This window comes from Aspergillus novofumigatus, assembly GCF_002847465.1.
Source record: "Aspergillus novofumigatus IBT 16806 chromosome Unknown P174scaffold_7, whole genome shotgun sequence".
Taxonomy (NCBI): Eukaryota; Fungi; Ascomycota; class Eurotiomycetes; order Eurotiales; family Aspergillaceae; genus Aspergillus; species Aspergillus novofumigatus.
The window spans coordinates 2,172,516-2,196,579 of NW_020194280.1; the positions used below are offsets into that span (position 1 = coordinate 2,172,516).

The following is a 24,064-nucleotide window of genomic DNA, read 5'->3' on the forward strand; positions in this document are numbered from 1 at the left end:
TGTATAAAGAACGGGACAATAGCAGGCGATATCCAGGTGCTATTCAACATCAGTATGAAGGAAGTGTTGCAGCTCTATTAAAGATAGACGTCAATAGGCCGTAGATTCATATATAAGGGCTGCCGCCCCCCAGAAGTTCAACTATCCAGGTATGCAAAATTTTTCGTTCAAACTACCCCCTCCTGTTGCACCTGCAAAATGCCTTTCATGCCATACCTCAGTAAGCAAAGCCCCGGCTCAAAGAAGGGCGACATCCGCAAACGCAAGCGCACCAACTCTGTTTCGTCTGCAGAAGATTGCACTGACTTCCTCATAGCTGGTCTTGCAGCTGGTTCCGCCCTCCTTGCAGCTGGTTCTGCGCCTGCCACTGAGTCTGAGTCCGCCGCTGAGTCCGCCACTGAGTCCGCCGCTGAGTCCGCCGCTGAGTCCGCCGCTGAGTCCATTGCTGAGTCTGTTGCTAAGCCCGAATCCTCCCCTCAGCCTAAGCCCTCCGAACACGCCTCTCCTCCTCCCACCGATACTGCAGCTGCAATGCAGCCCGCACCTGATGACCTGCTGAATTACACTCCTGGGGCCCCCCCAGCGTCTGGGCCAAATTTGCAATGGACCTTAAGGTATATAATGGAAAGCCCTCCCACGCGCAGGAGGCACTTACAGTGATGCAGCCAAAGAGAGAGCCCGCATGGCGGGATAACTGCAATCTGCTAGAGAAGTTCAACATTACCTATTTTATTAACTGGGAAGCATTGCAGGCGCAATGTGTTGGTGATGTTACAAACCCTGCCTGTAAACACTACATTCACAACCATGGCCCCTGGGCCGAATGTGTTATAGTCTGGGGTTTCTTCAAGGGCAGCTGCACTAACTACCATTACAACTCATCTAGTGCCCGCTGCAGCCTCCGCTGTAAGTATCTAACCATACAACATACCTATATGCACTTGTATACTGACATGTTACAGCCCCTGCGCCTGCTAAAGCTGCTGTAAAGAAGACCACCACTGCTGCCACTGCAGCTGCACCTACAGAGACTCCAGTTACACCTGCGGAGACTCCAGTTGCAGGCCCAGCAATGACCCCACCCCCAAACCGAAGCTGCTGCTGCCAACCAGGGCCAGAAGCGGGCTGAAAGATTACACCACATACTAACAACCACCGCCATGTCCTGCGACGCCATGGCTGCGGCCATGGCTGCAGCTGCTAGGGTCATAATAGAGTTTGCTACAGAGTTTGCAGAGGAGGCTGGTTTCCAGGGTATTAATCCAGAGGAAGAAACTAATAAAGAAGAGCCTATTAATAATAATAATTAGTTAGTCTTGCAGGTGTACTTACAGCTAGTTCTATAAGTAGTTTAATAAATCAAGGCCATGCAGTAGTCGGAAAGCGAACTATAGTATTAGATATTATTAAACCTAACTGTCAACCTAGTCACAAAACAACTATAACACTTCTGGATACACCACATTCCAGGTATCACTTCTACCAGAGAGGAGGCATACCATTAACTTATTTACATCTGTACAGTGAGAAAGTGCAACATAGAGCTAGCCATGGGAGAAAGCTAGGGACTATAAATCAACACTAACAGTATATAATGACTGACCCTGTGACTTATTAATAGTTATAGCGAAACAGGGCCGTATAGGGAACTGCCAACAACAAAGGATGAAGGGAAAACAGCCTAGTCTAGTCATTAGATTAATGCATGGAATCAGATGCACATGAGAATCAACTGCAGAACTATTAACAGCAGCCTTACGGACCTCTAGTAAGCATTAATGGATACCTATTATGATCATACAGGTGCCATTGCAGAGTCCACCATTAATATAGATGTTACACAGGAGCATGACAGGCATGCTAATCTTCAACCACAATATAGATGGCGGCAGACCCAAATCATCAACTGACTGAAGGAACTCCGGCGTGTACTACTAATCTGCAGTTATAGTACCAACATCACCTATTTCCACCTGATTTGCAGCATAGAAGATGCAATAGTCACCTAGTAGCCAGCCACTGACAATATCATTAATGGCCGCCACATTCGTGTTTCAGACTGTAAGCACAGCCTATGTAGCAAAGTAATTAATTAACTGGTGCTGTTGTAGTTCATCTAGAGGGAAAACAGCTGCACAAACTGCCTCAAGGCTACTAATGGTGCAAATATAACTAGGCAGCATGATACAACCATCTAGAACTAGTTCATAGGAGAGCTAGGCTAGATACTCAGCATACTCCTGGTTTACACCACTAGGAGGAAGGCGCATATTATGATAGAGCTGCAACACCCAGAGCTACAGCCATATATAGGAATATTACAGGCAAGCAGCCACAATAGCAGCCCTGCTGCCTTATATTATAACTAGTAAAGTCTGTGCCCAGTCACCTCCAAGGAGAACCACAACACCACCAAATAATAGATCATTCTGACATAGGTCCCATAACATCCGATCTACGGCTTTAAAAGCAAAATGATGCTGCATAGTAACTTCATCCCAGATAATCATGTCCACCGCCTACAGCAACCATCTAAGTGTAGACCAGGAAGTCACATTACAGCTGCTAAACTCGTCCAGATCTAGAGGGATCTTAAACTAGGAATGCGCTGTACAGCCATACAGCAGGAGTAGAGCTGTAATTCCAGATGAAGCAACATATAAAACAGTCTTACCACACTGCCATAGATGATAGTAGATCACATGATAGAGAAATGTCTTCCCAGTACCACCAGGGCCCTGTAAAAAGAAGTGATAGTCAGGGCTTTAAGCCATAACAGCTACTATAATATCATTAAAGCAGGCCTGTTAATCTTCATTTAACTAAGGCACTAAGTTATCTGCCACAGCTGCAAGCTCATCAAGCAGAGTAGACTGGATAATATTATTAGCTGTTAGACCAGCCTAATCAGTTGTAAAGCGCGGCAAATTAAAATCTGACAGCTGACAGTTGTGAGAACAGAGCTCCCAATTCAGCAGATACAGGCTGAAATCAAACTCTACACCCTCATAAGCCGGCGTAAAGGGCATCTGACCTAGCCAGTAATGCAGATCATCGCAGAGGTAGCCACAAAACTGAAGCCAAAGAGCTGTAGGGTCAGCAACTATAGCAAATAGTAAAGCAGTTGCAAACAGCACACGCAGGGCACGCCTAGAAGCAAATACACATACCTCCTTAATTACTGCAGTCCACTCCTGGTCATCTTCCAGAAGATTCATTGCCATATAGGCCGCTCAATATATTGGGTGAACAACACCTTCAACAGTACAAAGATCTTCATAGCCTATAGGGCTAATTCAGGCCGTTAAGAGCAGGCAAATAAAGTATCTCTCACCTGTAAGAGGGCTGCAGTACCATATACAGCCAATTACATACCCACACTGCCACTGCCGCCACTCCCGACTGCGCTGATCCCATACATGGGCGTTCAGCATATCAGCATACAGACACCTTGCAGCTGGCGCAACACATGAGTTATACACAAAGTAGCCTATAAGAGTTGTATGGGATTACTGCATCATCTCCTACAACTGCATATAATCCACATTCTCTGGGAAGTAGACTGCCTGCTTGCCCTCCTCATGCACAGCAAGCTATTGCACAGAGGGGAACTCCTCATGGAAGCAGAAGCTTAGGATGCGCCATACAGCCTCTATTAGACCTAGATAACAGCCATCAAGATACCATTTAACTTCATTCTTAACTGCTGTGACCTATAGCGTTACTAAGTCACCACCCTTGTAGACATACTTAAACAGATACTTAATGGCATTAATTGACTGGCACATCTGCACGTTAATATGAGCGTTAAAACACTTCAGAAAAAACAGACTATAAGACACAACCCAGCAGTTATCAACAGTAACCATATAACTGCTAACCTCCTTATGAAATGCCACATTCAGGTCATTAGGCTGAAAGTAAAGGGGTAACCATCTTCCTTAATAATAGTTTAGTCCGCAAACCATATAGGGAAGCCCTTAGTGCAACAGCATACACCTGTAGCCTCATCTACCTCCATACACAGGGCTGTAGGGTCCAGATCACCACAGGGGCCATAGACCATTACACACTAGACAATAGCACTCAACTTACTAGTTAGGTCTTCTACAGCTGTAGGGAAATGGGCCCAGATAATCTCATTAATTACATCTAGATCAAGAAACCGTTCACTACCCTCCATGAAGACTAACAGGTGTAAATAGGGAAGTCTGTATTTCTGGTATTTAATTATCCAAACACATCCCTGGACTGCGCCAAATACCTGGTGTTTAAAGATATCATCCAATAGCACCCTCTTTTTCAGCTTAAATACATGTGTAACTAAATCTGGACGGTCCTTAACATCCTGGCCTGGATATAACTCTCGCTTAATCTCAGCCCATCAAGGGTTGGCTGTAAATATGATAAAGAATGTTGGCTTGCCATAACAGGCTGCAATCACCATGGCGTCATGATAGAGGGCATTCATATACTGCTCACTACCAACATGAGAAGAAGGCAAGATAATACAGCAACCTAATACACTATCTATAACCTCATTAAATTCAGCATCATCAGCACCTATAGCATCTGCAAGGCCATCATACAGGTCTGCGCGGATCTCATCCTGGTGGTGGATGAACCAAGCTAGGCATGCCTACTCAACTATTACACCTGCATCAACCAAGAATTGCTAATACAGCCGTGCAGCACGATGGGCTGTATTAAAGGCATCTGCTCAGGTGAATATATGGAATGCATGCCACATATAGAGTGTAAGACGGCCTACTTTCTCTGCCTAAGTCTCATTAATATGCTCTACATCTGGCAATGGTGCCTCCTCAATAGTATTATTAGGAGCACCGCCTTCAGTAGCAGTCTGGTCATCAGCTGTATGGTGAGCAGGACGGTCCGGAGCAGATATAACTACAGGCATGCCTTACTCTAATAGTGTAGTTAGCAGTATATTATAACCCCAGCCAGGTGTTCCATACAGGAAGATCAAGATGTAATGAAGAGGCATATATGAAGGGTGACTGGAGTTAATATAGATTGTATTAGACTGATCTGCACCAGGCCAGAGCATAAGCTGTAAATCTCAGAAGGTCCACTAACTAAAATCTCAGCCAAGGTATGGAATAACAGCTGCAACCTCAGCTGATATTAGCAGATTAGAGCAACAATGATCTGCACTAACCTTCATAACCAACCACAGCTCTGGCGATAGCATGATTAAGATAGGGGTGGCCTGATCCTAGATAAGAAGCAGCTGCTCGCATGCAGTTATATAAATAGACATCCAGGGGTTATGCAGCTGCAACTCATGCATTAACTCTGAGAGAATTCTACCTTTGAGGTTGCTATCTCAATCTAAACAGACTGTATTTACATACTCTAGGTCTAAGAACCATACCTACACAAACGCCAGAGCTGTTCCTTCAGCAGCTTCTAGGGGCCCATGCAGGTGGAATAGCTCACCCTGAATCTGGAATAGGAGATAGCCGCCAGCAACACATATATCTATATAGTAATTTACAGATATAAAACATAGAGCACTATTATAGCAACAGATATGACGTTGAAAGTCAATCACCTCAGCAGTGATATCTGTAAGATAGGAACACAGAGACTGAGGAGGGGAATAAAACAGCTCTAATTACACTTTGCCTTGCAAACAGCACTTTATAAAGATAGGAGAAGTAACAAAGGAACCCTGCTTATACTCTGCAATCCAATATAGAGCCTTATAATAGCAGCAGGCATGTTCCATACAGCCCAGATCTGAGGTTTTCTAATAATCACAGCAAGACCAAAACGCAAGAGGGAGCACCAACAAACAGGCTGCAATAGTAGGCAATGGCTCTGGAGATTATGGATGCAGGCAAGGGCGGCCATTAGGGACAGGCTCAGGCTCAGGAGTTGCGGAATGTAACCAAGGGCAACCATAGCAACAGGGAACAGCTGTAGGAACAGCAGCAACTGCCAGAGATGAAGGACTCACAGAAGGAGAAGGGGAATATACACCTGTAGGAGTGAACCAAAACCTCTTGCCACAGGCCTAAGGAGCAAAATTCCCATTAGCATATGGAGAGAAGAAGCAATAGGGGTATGAAGACTGTACTGAGCAGTCACTACAGGTGCGACCGCGAGTAAATAAATCATTTTCTTTCTGTTTCTTACAGACACGGCAGCGAAACTGCGATAGAGGCATATTAGGAGAAGTATAAGAAGTGCAGCAACTGCAGCAGTCAATTATATGAACTGTATAATTGTAACAGGGTGCAGGGAGGGCCGCAGCAGGTGTGTAGCGAAAAGTAAACAAATAGGACGCTAAACCGGAAAAGGGAATTTCGCGAACAACAGCCGATTATTAAGCGATTATTCAGCATTCTCCACCGTTATTTCTTTATGATAAGAGTAGATTCTCCACCGTTATTTCTTTATGATAAGAGTAGATATGAGGGCACTACCTTTGACAATAACCATGGTTTAAGAATGATTCTTAACCACCACCTATTGAACCTCCTCGATATCAAATCAATATTTTCAATATGAATTAAAATGACTATTGTTACTATATTTTTATAAACATGCTGGATGGACCCAGGTGCTGTGTGCTGGCGTCGCGGCCATAACCTGCTTAGAGAGTATGGGCTCGCCTTCAACAATCAGCTCCACACATCTACGGTAGAGCGAAGACGCCACACCGAGGCTTTGATCGAAGTGTGTCCCTCAATTATTGAGCTGCAGTTTTCGGATGCTGCCCAGCTGGCATTGCCCACTTACCCCGACCTCCCCGAGGGGGAGCAAGTCTCGGGTGAAGAATTCGACTTGGTTGGTACGGTGCAGCGCTCTATCCTGGCGAACCAGTTACTGGACCAGCACCGTCTCGAAGCTTGCGACGAACAAAGAGGACACCTCCTCATTGCCTAGGGGTCGACCGCGCTCTGCCGGCGGAAAAAAGACAGATGGCACCACGCTGCAACTCTAGTATGTTTTCTGTCTCAACAACGCTTGTCTTGTTTGACTTACACCTTTGCTAAGTCAGAAGCTCGATGATGCCACATGGGGTCCTGATCAGCAATTTCTCTTTGCTTATACTGGCGTTGTTGATGAGTACCTCGTCATCGACGCCAAGTCCGGCACGTATCTGACTGCTTCGGGTGGTACCTAAGCGTTTTGTTCTCAATGTGGGCTGCGCTAATACTAGACACCCTCTTCTTGTCCAGGCGAGTGGTGCATCACAGATCACAGGAAATCTGATCTCGCCGCAAGAGGAACGAGTACGCTGGAAGGTCAAGCCTGTCAAGGACGACAGCGGGGCGTACTAGTAAGTTATTCCCATGTTCACGAAGTCCTACCGAGACCAAAGAGCTAACCATCCATGGCCAGTATCTATAGTGTCGCCTATCCCGAGAATGTAGTTGATGTGCGAGCTGGAGGGACTGATGATGGGACCGCAATAATAACTTTTCCAAAACGACCCCCGGGCCAGAACCAGCAGTTCCTCTTGAGGAAAGCCACGGAGCAACCATGAAGCACAATTATTGTCTGCAAGTCTGCTCATCTAGCAAGTTGACCAAGTCTTTATATCTATGTTTGGAACACAAGATTTTCATTGAAATGAATATTTTCCATCTTGACGTAGTACAGTAAACAATAGCTAGCTTCTAGACGCAACTGATGCCATTCGTAGCGATCATTTTCAGCGTGATGGTAGTGACTGGCACGAAGCCAAGATCTGGCTGTCCTTTATATCATGGTGGCCAAATGTAGATAGAATGTGTCTTTATGTCCTGTTACGACTTCTTAAATACATTGTTCGAATTCAACTTGGGGAGAGTCCTTCCATATGAGTTATAAGCATATTCTAACACGACCGATAATCTACGTATATAATATTAAGTTATTTAGCTTCTCCTGCATCACCCGAGCCATATTTATGAGTAATAATACTACAGTGGTCGATTAGGGCTTTTCAGCAAGTCTTAAATACAAGAAAACAATAAGAGATTGTTAGAGCGATTAGTTGTCTGGCACTGTTGCTGTAACAGCTGCATCGCAATTTTCCCTCCGCTTATTACGATATGACAGCTGGAGAAAATTTGGTGTCCTTGTTCAGAAAATAAACTCTTAATAGGAAGTAGATTAAATATTAACTATCTAGGACAGCTCTTAATACTAAGGAAGCTAAGGAAGTTCTCTAGATTAAGGATAAGATACCACCTAAAAGAATTTATCTAATTAACAAGCTCTTTTTATAGCTAATATCTCTATTACTCAAAGGAGAATAGTGTACTAGAATACATCTATAATAGTAGTCTTGGTCCTAAACGGTATTCAGGTTCAGGGCCTTTCCTCAAGCCCAGGGTACACAAAATGATGGTAGACGCTTAGATACACCCGTTCGTCGCAGTATAGGCATTTCAGAAGAGCGCGAAGCTAGTAGTAAGGCACAGCTTTCTCACGCGTCTAGGTTCGGCTTGATAACTTGCGTCTCCTGAATAACTCCTTAGGTACGATGCCCCATTAACGCATTTGATTTAGGCACGATGTTACCAAGCATACAGCGTTATGTTGAGAGTAGACGATTCAGTATATGCATTTGCATTGGCTTACCTTTGGCTATCTCTTGGTTCCTCGTTCCAGAGACGGCAGGCCTCAGTGTTTAAGACATTGACAGGGCATATGAGACGAGAATCGCACCACGACACTTCAAGTCTTCCAAGGTGGCAGTCAGTGGAGAGAGCGAACATTGATGAGCTACGTTATATTCTGTCTACAGTTTGGCTACCTCACCCTTACTGGGTTTGGACTCGGATTATTTGGTTTAAGTTCTGCCTTGAGCAGCATACACTCAAGAAACATTATGTTTTCCTCCTTGTTCACGTGTCGACTTCATAAGAATACCCTTAATGGTTTATTTCCCAATCGTCGGTACAACAAAATCATCCATAGGGTAATTTGCTAGCACCTCATGGCGTCATAGTTGGAATAATTACTTTAATTGTGCACGCCACAGGACTCGTAATCTTTGTCGACCTGCAGGTCCAAACAGCAACCTTGATGGTGGTTCTCTTCGCCCTTGGACAATGAGGCGGTTCCATGAAGACGCCTTCTCACGGATTCTTTATGCTCCCTGGAATTGCTAGAGCATTTTCTTCTCTCGGGCACCAAAGTAACCTAGTACAAATCAGACATTATTGAATCATCTCCAAGGCCGTTTGTGCTTAGATTCCGTACATCTACCATGATCTACCGAGTGACAATGCTACTGCAAATCCTTATATTGGCTACAAAATCACAATTTCCCCCTAAATTACAGCTTCCAATCCGACAATTGCCCTACTCTTGTGCTGAGAGGCTGAAGCTGATAGAACGTGCTAGATACCAACATCTGAACGCGATACTTAACATCCCGGAAGTGGTCGAACGATGTACTTTCTATATTTGCAGTCGGCCTACTGCCGTGTTTCATGGCCGATTGCCCTAATTTGCATGGAATCAGCGTCATATGTTGGTTTCGTCCCAGCCTGCAAGTCTCGCACCCTAAACCCCACCATTTCGGATATTCCGGCCTCTTCTTCGACGGGTTATCCGGGGTCGGCAGAACAATCACCGAAATGTTCTAATATCGCCCTCGAAGCTTGTCCATTCTCACATCGGGTCCGCTAAAGTGTTCAAACCATTCGCGCTTCGTATGCTTTGAGCTTGAGGATAAAAGCTCTTTTCCCGTCCGGTCTGCATATGTATTTGCACCGATCCATCTTCGCTTTTCCTCCACGCAAAAACAGAGAAACGTCTTGTTCGACTCATCTCTCACCATGTCTCTCGCCTTCACAAATCAACCGCCCGAGTCGAGGGCCCCCTACGCCATTCCCCAATTGGAAGGCGAACGCATTACTATCCCCGGTAGCAAGGGAACCTTTCGCATTCTTGCATCGTCCAAGCAGACCAATGGATTGATGGCAGTTTTCCAGAGTGGCGCTGTGCTATCTGATGCCCCAGGATTCCACTATCATAACCACGCGCACGACGTCTTTCTTGTAACGAAAGGATATTTGAAACTGTGGAACGGGGATAAGTGTCGGATTATGGGGCCGGGCGATTTCGCATACGTGCCTCCTGTGAGTAGATATCTTGCTTCCCGTTTCGCTAGTGCTTAACTGACAAGGCTCCTTATAGAAAGTAATTCATAATCCCGAGATGCTTGGACCACATACCGAGATCTACGGTCTGATCACCCCCGGCGACTGGGTAGATTTCTTCCGCTATGTCTCGGAACCGTACGAGGGGATCCTTGTGCCCGAGGACGACAACCGTGACCTAAAGTCCATCCTCATCCCCAAAGTCATGGCCGCAAAAGACAAGTTTGACGTCGTCTTCCAACCCACCTACGAACCTCCCGAGGTGGGTGAATTCACTAACGATGACGAGAAAATTCCAGAGGGTCACGAGCCATACTATCTGCGCTCTAACACAGGCCCGAGATGGATGCTGGGTGGTGTGATGTCCAGACCCTTCATCACCACGAAACAAAGCAATGGCGTCTGCGCGATCTCGAGCATTGAGTCGTCCAAGGTGTACAGTGAGGGTCTGCTCTCTAAGCGCATGACCTTCAAGTCTGTAGATCACTGTTTCTGTGTGCTGGAAGGTACTTTGACCGTATGTCTCAAGGGTTCTACTGACACGGTATTCCATGAGGGAGAGACGGTGGTGGTTCCCGCTGGTCAGGCGTTTGCTCTGCGATTTGACAGCAAGTATGTACGGGTGTATTCATTCGCTGATGGAGATGGCATTGAGTCGCTGGTGCACCGGCTCGGAAAGCCGTTTGAGGGATCCATCCTGCCTGACAAGGAGCCCGAATGGGACTACAGTCAAGTGCAGGCTGTGGCTACCGGTCTCAATGTAGAAATTGAACTGTGATCATAGGATTACGCAGTTTCTCATTATGTACATAGGCAAGAATATACAGATGGCATACCCATCGGGAAATAACTGGGGCCTTCATTTGTTCAAGCATAAAAGCGGAGTAGCGGGGAAACGGGGAATCCCCACACGAGATCATGCGACCACCGGCAATTCATCCCGGCTTCTTCGTCGGGATATCCGGCGCATTTTCTTGCCGAACAGAGAAGATCGCGGCCCCTCGTCGAACGTCCATCTATCTACAGCCACGCTTGACAGCGTATTTGAAATATAATCATCTCAATGAACGATACAAAAATGCGTGGATGATGCAGCGTCAGCCTCAACGATCCTCTGCGACCCCCCACAGCGTCCGAAGCGACAACGTGCCGCGCAGGCATGTGACAGGTGTCGCCTGAAGAAATATAAATGCGATGAATTGTATCCCTGCACTCACTGCAAGAGTAAGCTTGTCACATATACTGGCTTCAATATGATAAGAGGATTAATTACGTGCAGAGAACCAGCTTGATTGCGTCTATCAGAGGAATTACCGGCAGCGCGAAAGCGGCCAGTCAGCCAGGTATCTTTCCAATAGTTCCCTCGTTCTGGATAGATAATGGCTCTGTTGACTCTATTAGCTATGTAATCGAACTAGAGACGAAAGTCGAAGAGCTAACCGCAAAGCTGCGCGTGGCCGAGTCGAAACTCATCTCCAACCATGCTCATCAACCGCCAAAAGTTGTGACGCGCTCGAGGCCCCGACCAGCTCCCCGGGCAAGCATCGATGCTACACCATCGTCTATGCCGCCAAACGGAACTACTCCAAGGGAGGCTTTACCGTCGCCCTATGACCCGCAGGAAGAAGCATGCGACACTGTCGAACACGAAATCAGCGAGCTGAATCATCACACCAACGGGATCGAGTTTCACGGCAGTTCCTCATCAGCAGCACTGATAGGGCATCTTCAAACGACTAGGGAGAAAGGCCGCGCCGAAGAACGATGGGATTCTCGCGCCCCAGAGGCGGGGTTTTCGCTGATCTCGACGCTGCATAATTCCAGTTTCTCGCCTTCGTGCACAGTTGGTTCCGCGCAGTTGGCACCACTACAGGATCATAACTATTACTTTGAGCATGCACACGCATTCATCAATGGGTACTTTGAGAATATCCATTTCATCCATCCGTTGATCGACAAGGAGGATTTCTATGCCCGGGCGCGTGATCTATGGTTCAACAAGACCCGGCAGCCGGAGCCGAGTTTTGTGGCTTTGTACCTCAGTGTACTCTCCTTTGGAGCTTTGGTCCGTGTTTGGGACGAGGAGACGCTAGGGGGACTGACGCGGTTTGAATGGAGTCGAAAGTTGTTCAGTGAAGGGCGGGTGTATCTGAATCACCTGCACTTTTCTAATAACCTGGACACAGTCCAGTGTTTATACTTGATGGTAAATGCAGCTTGCCAATTATGATATGCGTCGGGCTAACTTCATCCAAGGCAAAAATATGCCAAAACGAGCTAAATCCTAACTGTGAGTGCCATTCAGCCTCCTAGGTGAACAACTACTGATTAGAGCACGAGTGGCTTATATGTACTTGGGCCTCGCTGTACGTACTTGCTTGGCTGTCGGTTTCAACCGACATGTACGAAATCCAAAGGACGAACAACGTTCGGGCTGGATCTCGAAGACTTGGTGGTGAGTACAAGCAAGCATACTTCACGATCAAGGTACTCAGCCCCTTTTTTTTGGTAGGGGCATATTCTCTCTCGAAATGTAAGTCCACTATGGGTCTCACGCCAGACCACTTGTTGATGATATTGCAGTGAAATCAGTTTCTCCATCGGACGTCCCGACACCCTAGGTATGGACGAATATCACAACCGCGGCCTCCCAGAACGCGATGACTCCGAATACGCCATTATACCCTGGATGGTGGATTTCGCTCAGATCATCCGGCGCGTATCCGTGCGAATCTACCACTCGCGCATCACTTTGCAGGAAAAACTGCAGGCCGCTTTAGATATCGAGGCAGACCTTGACAAATGGATGGCCCGGCTGCCGGACCGGATCAAGCCGGATATCCTGGGGCACCAGCCATCGAGTGGCGCATTGAGAGACCCCAAATGGGCGCGCAGACAGCGTTTGGTTCTGCAGATCCGTAAGTGCCAAGCTCTATAGTCGACCGATGGAGACACTGAGTTTGCAAAGGATACTATAACGTGAAGATGTTGCTGTTTCGTCCGTTCTTGAGCAACTTCACTCGCAAACTGCGAAACACACCCACGGAGCCAGACGAAACCATCGCAAAGTGCCTGGACGCAGCCACGAAGACAATTGAGGTCATATACGACATCTTCCGCATCCACACGTTCTTCCGCTGCTGGTACCCTTCATCCCCTGCCACCAGAACCAACCCCGGCAAACGATGGAGATCTAACGAGCACATTGTAACAGGTGGTACAACACAACTTACGTCATGTTCGCGACATTGACCCTTCTCCTCCCCATGTCCAAGCTGGGAATGTGTGCCGAGACAATCCCGCTATTACGGTCTGTCGACATGGCGGTCGAGATTTTAGAAGCGATGGACGAGTCCGTCGTCGCGAAAAAGTCCGTCGAGATCATCAGGCACTACCTGAAGGACTTCCGCAGCTCGGAACCTCGGCCCGCCCCTGCCAGCGACGGTGGCGATGATGCCAGTATCCACGCTTATGCAATGCATCAACAGGAGCAGCTGCTTGGCTTTGATATCCCGGTATGTTGGGACCTGGGGGGATCTTGATAGGCTTGGCTTTTGTTGGATACTAATCGTCAAATAGGACTGGGCCTACGGTTTTGGATTACCCGACTACTCGTTTGAAGGGATTACGAGGTTGTTCGATGATTTGGGTGGGCTTCCGATGTTGGATAGCTGATACTGTGCGCGGTTGTTGGATGGGGACGGCTGTATATATGATTAACTGTTGTTCATAATACACATATACACTGGCAAGGGACTATCATAAAAGTAATAGTATACTGCGAGTCTCTGATAAAAATTATCTAGCTCTACCAGAAGGAAAAAGGACTACATATTTGCAGGCGTCTTGGAGAACAATCCCGGTTGCTGCCTAACTGCATCCTCAACATCTTTGACCGTATCGTTGCCCATAAAACCAAGGCTGGACCTATGGGCATGTTCTGTATATGTAGGCAGCTGGTTGTCCCGCCAGAAGTAGAAAAGAAAGTTAGATACTCACCATCTACTAGGAAAGGCGCCCTTGATCTCCTAAGCTAAGACAAGAAGATCTCATCCCTCGTTTCCTGCTGTTTGCCACCTGGCTTGTGGAACCATGTTTCTAAAAGGAATATCAATACATTTTTAGTAGTAGGAATGAGAGTACAATTAAGCTGCGTAAAAGCCTCCTTAATAATGGCTTTGCTGTGGGTATTTCCGTAAGCTCTGATATAGGTGGAGGATATAGGGTAGATGGGTATTTTTTGTTATGTGGCTAAGTGGTTAACCTAGAACTGCACCATCTTTGGGAGATAAGTTAGTGCCCTATGCGAGGTAAGGGAGCATAGGATGGCAGGTATCAATGCTGTGCCGAGTGAATATCACAACAACTTCTACTGTATGACTGGTAAGTGTGTACGACACTGCTGCAACCAGACCACTGAGGCCAGCATGACAATGATAATGCAGAGATGGTCCTCTTAAGAGAGTCTCACCATTTGTCTGAGTTCAAAAGACATCACTGAAATGGTGGGAAGAGACAAAGCAACCGCGAAGAGGAAGTGACCTAAGAAAGAAGCAGCTCTCGTAATACTTTAATACTGTACAGTTCCATCAAGCAGCCCAGTAAGCATCTCCATCAACCCATCACCTGGTTGCTCAATTGCCAGGCCGTCCCTTTGAGGTAGTAGATGGCTGCACAGCCGTATGGGCTGCTCGGAAATACCGAGACTTGTTCATATGGACCGGAATTCCCTGTCCCTCGGCATAATTGCAGGGTAACGGACCGCTGGAAATTCCGGATCAGTTCCACGGTTTAAGAATGTAAACGCATCAACCATGCAGGGATTTTCGTGTTGTACGAAACATCAGTCAAGCCGATCGCTTACAACAACTGCGTCAAGTCTTTTATCTCGGGTCTACATCAGTTTCTGGCACAGGCACCTGTCATGGTTTAAAATCTTAATGAGAACCACTTATCGAGTAAACGAATCAAAAAGTCCGAATGTGGACCCGAAATGGACCCGACACACTTCTGCGTCCACGGCATATCCGGTTCTTTCAGCAAGCAACGGATATGACTGGCTTGTCGAGACATACCCTTGTCGAGGGGCAAGGTGGCGCATCTAGCTCCACTGTGTCGTCCACGGACAACCAATACCCCACGGGGAACATATTGCTGAAGACAAGTTGGGAGCGTTACTGAAGCTGGAAGTGGTCAGAAACAGCATAGCCGAGAAGCAGGCTGTTGCCGAAAGGACGAGATATATGTTCGTGCTCTCCCTTGGGCTGCACTCTCAGTCTACGGTGTCCGGGCTCCCGCGGGACTACATCTTCTCACTGACATCACAACATACATCCTTGTCATATTGATGGACTCCGGCTGTCCAGTGAACAACACCATGGCGGAATCAAAGATCGATCCCAGGGTATGCGATCGCTCTAGCCGCCATTTGCCTATCCTGTGAGGGCCATGATGATGACTGAATTCAACAGATCTTCCCTCGGCGGGTGACATATCCCGCCCTGCTCACTGTCAACATGTTTGTCTTCATGGGCAATATGTACTCGGTACGTACAGACGACTCGAGTCTTCCCCGACAATCAAGCACTGACGATATTGGTACAGTCTGGGATAGCCACTGGTTTCGAGAGCTTAGCAAAGGACCTTCACCTTCCCTTTGCAAAACTGTCTGACCTAATTAGCTACTCCGTGCTGGCCATGGGTTTAGCAAACATTTTCTGGATGCCTCTGGCGCTGTGTTTTGGCAAGCGTAATATTGTCCTCATCTCTATGGCGATGTTTGTGACCGGTATTATCTGGACATGTGTCGCCAAAAACTACAATAGCCTCATGGGAGCACGTGTTCTTGCCAGTTTTGGTATGTCTTTTTCGGTCTTGATGATCACGCATCCGCTGATTATATTAGGATATGGTTCGATCGAGTCCTTGGGACCCAGTATTCTCGCAGGTACGTTTGCATAAGTATGACACTAGATCAAGCATCATCTAACGTGCCCTAACAGACCTATTCTACGAACGCAACTATGCCAGTGCGATGGCTACCTACGCTTTCTTTCTCTCGGGCGGATCGCAGATTGGACCCGTGATTGCCGGCTACCTGGTTGCATCGAAAGGCTGGCGCTGGTTCTTCTACCTGTGTTTGATCCTTGCTGCGGTTAACTTCGGGACGACCTTTTTCCTGTTGCCGGAAACCCTTTATGAGGCCGAGACTGCGACTGAGCCCGAACCTCAGGGGGATTTGGAGAAGGTCTCTCAGCGACACATTGCAACGCTATCTTCGCGGTCAAGCAGTGATTCATTTGGTTATGCGGCCTACTGGAAGGGATTGTTCAGGGTTGGTATCTCACAGGAGGCCCGTAAAGAGGGAGTTCTGAAATTCCTTGGCTACGCCTTTGCCCTGCCGCTACCGATGATCCTGATACCCGGAGTCTTACTCGCCTCAATCATGTATGGTGTCATTCTCGGAGGGTAAGCCATTCAGTTTCCATACCAGGAAGTTGGAATCACCGCGTACTGACGATATTAGGGCTGTCTCCATCTCAACTCTCTGCCCATCCCTTCTCTCGCCGTCTCCCTACCTCTTCACGTCGGCCGATCTCGGTCTCTTCACCCTTAGCAGCTTTATCGGCACCGTCATTGCCTTCCCCATCGCCGGCCCTCTCACCGATTACCTCTCGCAGTGGCTGCGCGGCCGCAACAATAACATCCACAAACCGGAGCACCGCATCCCAGCCCTCCTTGTCCCATTTCTCCTCTGCCCCTTCGGCCTAATCATATTCGGCTACTCCGTCGCCCACCAGCGACACTACATCGGTCCCGCCGCAGGTGCAGCTCTGTCCGCTGCGTCCCTCACGCTCGTCCCCTCGGTCATGCTCTCGTATGTCGTGGACTCGTACCCGCGCACGAGCGGCGAGGCGCTGGTTCTGGTCAATGCGTCCAAGAACGTGGTTGCCTTTGGGCTGGCCAAGGGATCGTACTCGTGGATGGCGCGCGAGGGCGTCGGCAAGATGTTCTACGAGTTTGCGGGTATCCAGTGGGCGGTGATTGCGTTGGCGCTTCCCTTGTACTATGCCGGTCCTTGGATTCGGGCCAGAACACAGAAATTTGTGTAATGGGTTAGCCATGGAATGCGTAGGCCTATGATATTCTCTCTTTTGCGCAGTGGAAGAACTTACTTCGTACTTTAACCTGCGTTCCCCATTAATGCAGTATTTCCTATAACACTAAAGTGATACTGAGAGGACTCTGCCGCGTTTCCGCGTAGTGCACTACCGTTAAAAGAGGAGAAAATATGGCATCCCAGAAGATGGTCAGACAACCGCCACGAGAGATTAGACTTTTTGTGGTGGTTCATGTGGAGGGTCTCGGGCAGGGATAGTGGACATAGGATGATAGGAATTGTCACGATAAATGTTTGCGTCGCAAGCCAGCACAGCATTCACCAAAAACCTTGCTTGACGCAAGCTCCATGAAGTAATCAACTTGCTCCGCTCATCGGTATGTACAATGATTCTATTGCAATCATCAATCTTGAACATGACACTGAACACGTATGGGCTATTTTGCTATACACGAGAACATCAAGGACTATATAACACGGTCATCACAGAAACAGAATTACACGGCCGATTTCTCCTACCTCATCCTTGCCATTAATCTCCTCCACGGCGAGAATCAACGGCCTCAGAGTCTGCCCGTAGTCGCCCCCATTTGGCGTCCACATGTCCCTTGGCCAGCAATGTAGTTCTAACGGCGGATGGTCGAAACCCCATTTTACCGTTCATGATAGGACCGTGAAACCTCAACGGCGCAGCGCAGCATGTTTTCTCGGTTTTGTAACTCATAAACACAACTAGCCCTCCGGCAATCCTTCCGTCTCCGACCGCCCTGCCCGGAATTCCCGAATTCCTGAGTCTGGAGCTTTGCTGACAGCTATTAAACCGCCCCTCCTCAGCCGTTATCCGTTAACCCTGCCAGTGATACCTGTAGCTCATAACTCGAACCAATACTATATCAACCATGTCTATCGGAAAACCTTTAACGACCTTGTACAAAGAGGTCCACGGCAGCAAGATAACGACGGACATCTACCTTCCCATGTCGGGTTCGGCAACTCCGCAGAAATATCCTGTCGGTGAGTACCGTTCAATACCAGTTGAGTTTAGGGTCATATAGCGGTTGTAAATTATGTTTGAAGGAATGCTGACTGGTAAAGTAATCAACATTCACGGCGGCGCCTTCATGCTCGGCCACTCACGCATGGTCTCTATCCCCCAGGTCAACGACTGCCTCGACCGGGGCTGGATCGTGCTCGTTCCGAATCACCGGTTGTGTCCGGGTGTAAACCTGCTGGAGGGCCCGATGCAGGATGTCCGGGATTTGCTGGCGTGGATACATGCCGGGCACCTAGACACCTTTTTGGCAGAGCATGGACCGTACCGTGCGGACTTGGAGAACGTTGCTGCGTTTGGGACGTCGTCTGGAGGGCATCTGGCGTTGAGCTTGGTATGTTCCTTTCAACTTCCCTGATATACGGAGAATCTACGGATGGATATGCCGTGCATTCGATGTGTGCAACGCATTCTAAAGCTATATTGGGTCAGGAAGAAAAGAAGCAAGCTAACTTAAACAGGGCTTCAACACCCCAAAACCACCAAAAGCACTCCTCTCTCTCTACGGCGCAGTCAATTTCAGCGATCCGCTCTGGTCCAAACCACTCCCCCACGTTGGAGCTAAATTGCCCCCCAACCTGTCAACCGATTTCATCAGCAAAATCTACGCCGAAAAACCTGTGCCGACAGAGAGCTCCGTCTCGCTGGAAGGTCAAATCGAGTCCGGCGCATCCAAGGGTCCCAAATTCTCTCAACCGCGCGACGCATTCGCATTTACCCAGATCGCGGCCGGAACTGTACTTTCCGCAATCTACCCTGAGGGACAAAGCACTGATCCGGAGTACAGGCTGGTTGACCCGGCCCAGGCTGTTTCGAGTAATTTTCCGCCGACGTATATTGTGCACGGCACGGCGGATACGTTGCTGCCTATTGAATTGAGCCGTGAGTATTTTAAGAGGCTGAAAGAGGCAGGTGTAAAGTGTGGGATGACCGAGGTTCCTGGGGAGGAACATACATTTGCGGCGACGATGAAGGTTGGGTCACAGACTTGGTGGTTGCAGAGGGAAGGGTTTGATTTCCTCGAGGAGGTTATCGGGAAGGGGCCGAAATAGATGCGTATTGATTTCCATATGTTTCGGGATGGAGTATTATCCCACCATATCCAGGTCCCCTCTATTTTCGACCGACACGATTGCACAGAGTACAAAACGCTACTCATACTCACATTTTCTCCTTCCCATCCTATCCTCCCATTTCCCATTCCAATCATTAAGTCAACTGTCAATTTGATCGCCTCCAAAACACAGCCTCCTCTGCCTAATATTTTACCTGCTCCTCTTAATAGCATCTTATCAACCGATCCCCGTTGATAGCGAATCTATGGTAATCGCTAGTAAACGGTATGATTCGGGATGAATGAAGGTCTATTGAGAAGTCTCCGCGTATCTCTTTCGAAGGCCTTGAAGGCAATTCGTATACGTCTTCTTCTGCCGGTTCCGGCTGTTCTTCTGGTTCTAGGCTCATTCGATCAAGCATGCCGGAAAGGAGCTGTCTGCCAGGTGAATCGTCATGTTGGCGAATGGGAGATGTATCCCCGGTCAAATCTAACGGTTCTTCGTCGTTATTTTCGCTAGGCGTTTGAGGCCTCTGATTGGTTCGAATCGGAATTGCCGTATATGGACTATCTTCCCATGCTCCAGGGATTCGTTGTTGATCAATCGTTCGTGTAGGCGTATGGATTGATTCGTTGGATCGTGCTAGATTTGGTGATGGAGTCGGCTGGGGGGTAGGAAGATGACGTTCATGTCTTTCTGCCGCCTTCTCTGATTGGTCAGTTTGCTTACCGCTCTCGCTTATTTCCATGATATTCACCCCCGGGATCCAACGTCAACCTCATCTCTTGCCTCCGGGCCGCTTCCTTCATTCGGAATCAGCTCACTGCCTTCGTTTGGAATCAACTCATCGTCATATTCTATTGCTGGATGTTGGATCTCCATGTCAGGGATATCTGGCAGCTGCTGCAGGATTATCGGCTGTTGAGGCATTTTGATTTGCACTGAAAGAGTGTGGAATGGATGATCTGGATCGAACGTGATTTCTTCGATAAATTTGACGTCTCTCTCGTCTGTGACGGTATTCGCTTTTGGATCCCATATCTTCCATATATTGGACGCTGTGTAGCCGACGAGATAGCCTACCCAGGCTCGCGGCGCCATCTTATCCAGCTTTGGGATACCCTCGCGGCGTATATACGCCCTGCAGCCATAGACCCTTAGGTTGGCTAGATTTGGTTTCTTTCCATATAGCTTTTCATATGGTGTGATCCAAACTGGTGCTTCTGTTTCTGAGCTAACTTCTCTCTCATTAATATGATCTAGGCGTCGTTCCACTTCCTTCCGTGAATCACGATTCCGCCGTGGGCGTCGATTATCGATATAAACGGCCGCCTGGATTGCGTAATTCCATAGCTTGGAAGGCAGTCTTGCGCCTAGCAATAGTGATCTGGCCATAATGACGATGGCTTCGCCAGCGGATTCGATCTTGCCGTTTTGATCATGTGCATGCCTTACGGAATGTTCAATTCTGATACCTTTTGCAGCGCATTGGTCGATGTACCACGTGCTGAGCGTTCGTTCCTGATCTGAATAGAGGCATTGTGGCTTTGCCCCGTACTGGCGTTCGATCCATGTGAGATAGACGTCCATGTATTTCCTCAAATCTGACTTTGTATGGGTGGTATAGGCCGTATGCCAGCCAGTTGCATCGTCGAGGAAATGGATGATCCATTTATCGCCATTATCCGCGCTGTCTAGTGGTATAAGATCGAAACGCACGCGTTCAAATGCTTTGGTTGCCCTTTCCGGGGGCCTTCGTGATATTTGTCTCTTTGCCTTTGCTAGTAGGCATGTTTCGCAGTTCTGGATTGGGCAGGGAATGACCTCTATGCCCTCAGCAACATCCTCGAGACGGGAAACTGCTTCGTTATTAGTGTGTGCCAGCCTTTTATGCCATATCTCAGTGGTTGCCTTGTTCCGGAGAGGCATCATCGACTTCCTGACGTTGACGGCTGCTGAAAACACTGCTCTCTCCTTTTCCGAAATTGGATTATATTCGATGACGTCTAATCGGAATCGCTTCCTGGTGCGAATGATTGGATTGCCCTTCCGATCTTCAATGAGCTGCATGCGTTGGTTTTGGAAGTAGCCCTTCTCGTTGGCTAGGCCTATGGATACGATATTCGTGTGGCAACCTGGTATGTATGCCACTCGCGTCAATTCCAATATATGTATGCCGCCATTTGGGCTTTCCCCGCGGACCTCAGCTGTTCCATAGCCTATAATTGGTGCCTGTGAGTTGCCGAATCGAATGGCCTCTCCATCAACTGGATAGAAGTTGGATAGCCGGCTCCGATCGTTGCAGACATGTACGTCAGCTCCGGTATCTGCTATCCAGCTATCTCGCAGTTCAAACACAAGATCACTTCCGCCGGACAGGCAGGTATGGATATCCGGTGCTTCTTCCATTCTGATTGCTGCATGCTGATTGGTCCATTCATTAGGGGAATCATTGTTTGATTCCGCCTGCTCTGTTGGCGTTCGAATTACGCTCATGGCTGTTCGCGTAATTGACTGATTTGATTGGTCTGTTCGATTTGACTGACCGCCGTCAGCTTTCTGACTGGCTCGCTTAATTGCTCGCTCAATAGTTTGTCTTAACAACGTGTTTCCTTTCATCTTATTCTCAATCTGCTCGACTATCTTCGGATCTGGCTTCCAGTTGGATGGGCGGCTATCCGGAATAAGATAGTAGCATTCTCGATAACGATGTTTCTTGCCGCACAGGCAGTCTTGCAGCGGGCGATCTGAATGGCTTGTTGGCGATTGATCAGATTGTCCCTGGAAGGTGGCGAATGCATGGTTTGATAGCTGTCTTCCGCTGTATCTCGAGTCTGATTCGCCCACCTGGTGCCGGAACTCATTGATCTCACTATAGACGGAGAGTGTGCTATCTTCTCGCAGCTTCTGCCGTCTAATGGCTCCATAGGCTGGATCTATCTCTCTCACTGCGTCGATGAATTTGAGAGTAGCAGAATATCCAGTAAGATCCTTGAGCTCCATATCTTCACATTCGCTAATGACGTTCGTCCAATCATTTAGCCATTTATCAATGCTTTGATTATGTCTCTTTAGGCCTAGCTTGGTGTATCGAACGTTCAGATCCGATTGGCGCGTCATCTTATCTGGTTTCATCTTATCTCGCAGCTTGATGAGCGTTTGCCTCACCGTCTCTCGCTTCTTGATGATATGCCAGTGATTATGGCTGACCGTTGATTGGATCGCTTGCCATACTACGCTTAGGCCGTTTGCATCTTTGTCATACTTCCTCTCCTCACGATCGTAGTGCCTGGAGATCTCCTGCCAGGCAGATCGTTCGTCTGAGGTCATCTTGTCGATTGGCTTCGCTGGCTGCGGCATGATTGGTTCTACCGGCTTCTCAACGGCGATCGTTTGATCATCTGGATCAACGTATTTCCAGACCCGTTTCTGCTCAGCGAGCGTTTGGATGTATCCAGTCCATGCCCACCAATCGTCTGGCCGATCCAGAACGATTGGGACCCTCTGAGTGGGCATGGAATCAGTGGTGATCGAATAGTCGGGCATATCGGCTTGCTAGGGCGCTGAGATACCCGTTGCGAATGGCTTCACTCCCTTCCAAAGCGGTCGAGGCCTTGGAATGGGGTAGGCGTTGCCTCGTAGGTGTGGTATCCGATAGCAGTCGATCAAACCGGGCTCATAACTATCAACCGATCCCCGTTGATAGCGAATCTATGGTAATCGCTAGTAAACGGTATGATTCGGGATGAATGAAGGTCTGATTTCTGGCAATCTAGATATCTAACTAACTACTTATAATCGACTAAATGAAAACTCTGTAAAATCTCCTCAATCCGGCGAGTTGAATCCATGGTAGAATCCAGCGATCTGATTGGCCCAGCCAGAATTCGGCTAAATATCGATATCCGATACTCTCCGGATTCGATAGTGGTAAGATATGGCTGACACATCTCCTCCCTTATTACTACCTGCTGAGCCAAGCAAGCACTAGCACTAGACTAGCCCCATTCTCCATAATATGACTTATTCTAGATTAGACGTTTCCACAATCTTGTCCCTAGTCCACGAACGGCCCGCACAGCGACCGATCTTTTCCGCCCGTGATTGGTTGTTAGGATTCTCTGATGTTGCTTAAGTTTTCCTTCTCCACCTGCCAGCATTCTGCCATCCATGCTGTCTCGGCTGCTATTAGCATAGTATATGCCTGGATCACCTTGTAAAGGTTAATAGGAAGACATCAACCGGGGGGAGGGGCTCCCCCGGGGGACCAGGTTACCGCTATCTAGATAGACTAGACTATCTAGTTAGAGGAACAATATAGCCTTAGTAGGGAGTAGTACCCTAGTAAAACAAGTTAGGCTCAGAGGGAGATTAGGGTACTACCATAAGAATATGGTCATACGACCTGCATTCGTGCTACAAGTTTCATGTGAATATAGCATTATATGACTTACTAAACTTAGAGCTACAGTCTTGGGAAGCCAATATCAGACACTGACCCCGTGCCATTCGCACAGCAAATGTACATATAGCACTTATAGCAACATGGACATATCCCCCCTGTTTCTTCTCACCAGGCTTGCTCCTCAGAAAGTACAATTCTTCCTGGAGTGCCTTTCCAAAAGACACAATGAAAACATTTCACAACCAGTAACCTCTATTTATCCCGTAATGGGAAAATATAATGGCACAAGCCTGTAAGCAGGCC

The 24,064-nt window shown here is 47.9% G+C and overlaps 10 protein-coding genes across 10 annotated transcripts; 7 read left to right on the forward strand and 3 right to left on the reverse strand.

Moving 5' to 3' along the window:
• Nucleotides 1-198: 198 nt before the first annotated feature.
• P174DRAFT_424120 (uncharacterized protein) lies at nt 199-1,129 on the forward strand (the record flags this gene model as incomplete). The annotated part of the gene is made up of 3 exons (XM_024825175.1): nt 199-614; nt 887-906; nt 963-1,129. The coding sequence occupies 3 exons, from the start codon at nt 199-201 to the stop codon at nt 1,127-1,129; spliced, it is 603 nt and encodes a 200-aa protein (XP_024679895.1).
• Nucleotides 1,130-2,903: 1,774 nt separating this feature from the next.
• Nucleotides 2,904-3,224, reverse strand: P174DRAFT_434344 (uncharacterized protein; the record flags this gene model as incomplete). The annotated part of the gene is made up of 1 exon (XM_024825864.1): nt 2,904-3,224. One exon carries the CDS (start codon nt 3,222-3,224, stop codon nt 2,904-2,906), a length of 321 nt encoding a protein of 106 aa, XP_024679896.1.
• A 2,351-nt stretch (nt 3,225-5,575) lies between these two features.
• Nucleotides 5,576-6,236, reverse strand: P174DRAFT_444974 (uncharacterized protein). The gene has a single exon (XM_024828223.1). It carries the CDS (start codon nt 5,926-5,928, stop codon nt 5,665-5,667), a length of 264 nt encoding a protein of 87 aa, XP_024679897.1. The 5' UTR covers nt 5,929-6,236; the 3' UTR covers nt 5,576-5,664.
• Nucleotides 6,237-6,436: 200 nt separating this feature from the next.
• On the forward strand, nt 6,437-7,069 carry P174DRAFT_286928 (uncharacterized protein). Its single transcript, XM_024821572.1, has one exon. The coding sequence runs from the start codon at nt 6,580-6,582 to the stop codon at nt 6,913-6,915; it is 336 nt and encodes a 111-aa protein (XP_024679898.1). The 5' UTR covers nt 6,437-6,579; the 3' UTR covers nt 6,916-7,069.
• Nucleotides 7,056-7,610, forward strand: P174DRAFT_286932 (uncharacterized protein). Its single transcript, XM_024821573.1, has 3 exons — nt 7,056-7,124; nt 7,212-7,312; nt 7,375-7,610. Exons 1-3 carry the CDS (start codon nt 7,095-7,097, stop codon nt 7,517-7,519), a joined length of 276 nt encoding a protein of 91 aa, XP_024679899.1. The 5' UTR covers nt 7,056-7,094; the 3' UTR covers nt 7,520-7,610.
• Nucleotides 7,611-9,806: 2,196 nt separating this feature from the next.
• On the forward strand, nt 9,807-10,908 carry P174DRAFT_376442 (cupin domain-containing protein; the record flags this gene model as incomplete). Its single annotated transcript, XM_024822687.1, has 2 exons — nt 9,807-10,109; nt 10,168-10,908. 2 exons carry the CDS (start codon nt 9,807-9,809, stop codon nt 10,906-10,908), a joined length of 1,044 nt encoding a protein of 347 aa, XP_024679900.1.
• A 346-nt stretch (nt 10,909-11,254) lies between these two features.
• On the forward strand, nt 11,255-13,805 carry P174DRAFT_376253 (putative C6 transcription factor; the record flags this gene model as incomplete). The annotated part of the gene is made up of 10 exons (XM_024822671.1): nt 11,255-11,354; nt 11,410-11,473; nt 11,532-12,336; nt 12,387-12,420; nt 12,471-12,585; nt 12,643-12,663; nt 12,714-13,048; nt 13,099-13,273; nt 13,345-13,645; nt 13,710-13,805. Coding segments are annotated over 10 exons (2,046 nt in total), but the record flags the coding sequence as incomplete, so codon positions are not given.
• Nucleotides 13,806-15,462: 1,657 nt separating this feature from the next.
• Nucleotides 15,463-17,298, forward strand: P174DRAFT_515176 (putative MFS transporter). The gene is made up of 5 exons (XM_024832143.1): nt 15,463-15,676; nt 15,735-15,987; nt 16,036-16,077; nt 16,133-16,598; nt 16,657-17,298. Exons 1-5 carry the CDS (start codon nt 15,647-15,649, stop codon nt 17,240-17,242), a joined length of 1,377 nt encoding a protein of 458 aa, XP_024679902.1. The 5' UTR covers nt 15,463-15,646; the 3' UTR covers nt 17,243-17,298.
• An 851-nt stretch (nt 17,299-18,149) lies between these two features.
• Nucleotides 18,150-19,353, forward strand: P174DRAFT_424124 (uncharacterized protein; the record flags this gene model as incomplete). Its single annotated transcript, XM_024825176.1, has 3 exons — nt 18,150-18,264; nt 18,346-18,635; nt 18,763-19,353. 3 exons carry the CDS (start codon nt 18,150-18,152, stop codon nt 19,351-19,353), a joined length of 996 nt encoding a protein of 331 aa, XP_024679903.1.
• A 3,117-nt stretch (nt 19,354-22,470) lies between these two features.
• P174DRAFT_344158 (uncharacterized protein) lies at nt 22,471-22,902 on the reverse strand (the record flags this gene model as incomplete). The annotated part of the gene is made up of 1 exon (XM_024821709.1): nt 22,471-22,902. A coding segment is annotated over one exon (432 nt), but the record flags the coding sequence as incomplete, so codon positions are not given.
• Nucleotides 22,903-24,064: the final 1,162 nt, after the last annotated feature.

Coding starts and splice junctions, on each gene's coding strand:
- P174DRAFT_444974 (XM_024828223.1), bottom strand. CDS start 5,928: ATGGTTGCCCTTGGTTACATTCCGCAACTCCTGAGCCTGAGCCTGTCC.
- P174DRAFT_286928 (XM_024821572.1), top strand. CDS start 6,580: ATGGACCCAGGTGCTGTGTGCTGGCGTCGCGGCCATAACCTGCTTAGA.
- P174DRAFT_286932 (XM_024821573.1), top strand. CDS start 7,095: ATGAGTACCTCGTCATCGACGCCAAGTCCG. Junction 7,125..7,211: donor CGTCATCGACGCCAAGTCCG/GCACGTATCTGA, acceptor CTTCTTGTCCAG/GCGAGTGGTGCATCACAGAT. Junction 7,313..7,374: donor GACGACAGCGGGGCGTACTA/GTAAGTTATTCC, acceptor ATCCATGGCCAG/TATCTATAGTGTCGCCTATC.
- P174DRAFT_515176 (XM_024832143.1), top strand. CDS start 15,647: ATGTTTGTCTTCATGGGCAATATGTACTCG. Junction 15,677..15,734: donor TCATGGGCAATATGTACTCG/GTACGTACAGAC, acceptor ATATTGGTACAG/TCTGGGATAGCCACTGGTTT. Junction 16,078..16,132: donor GGGACCCAGTATTCTCGCAG/GTACGTTTGCAT, acceptor GTGCCCTAACAG/ACCTATTCTACGAACGCAAC.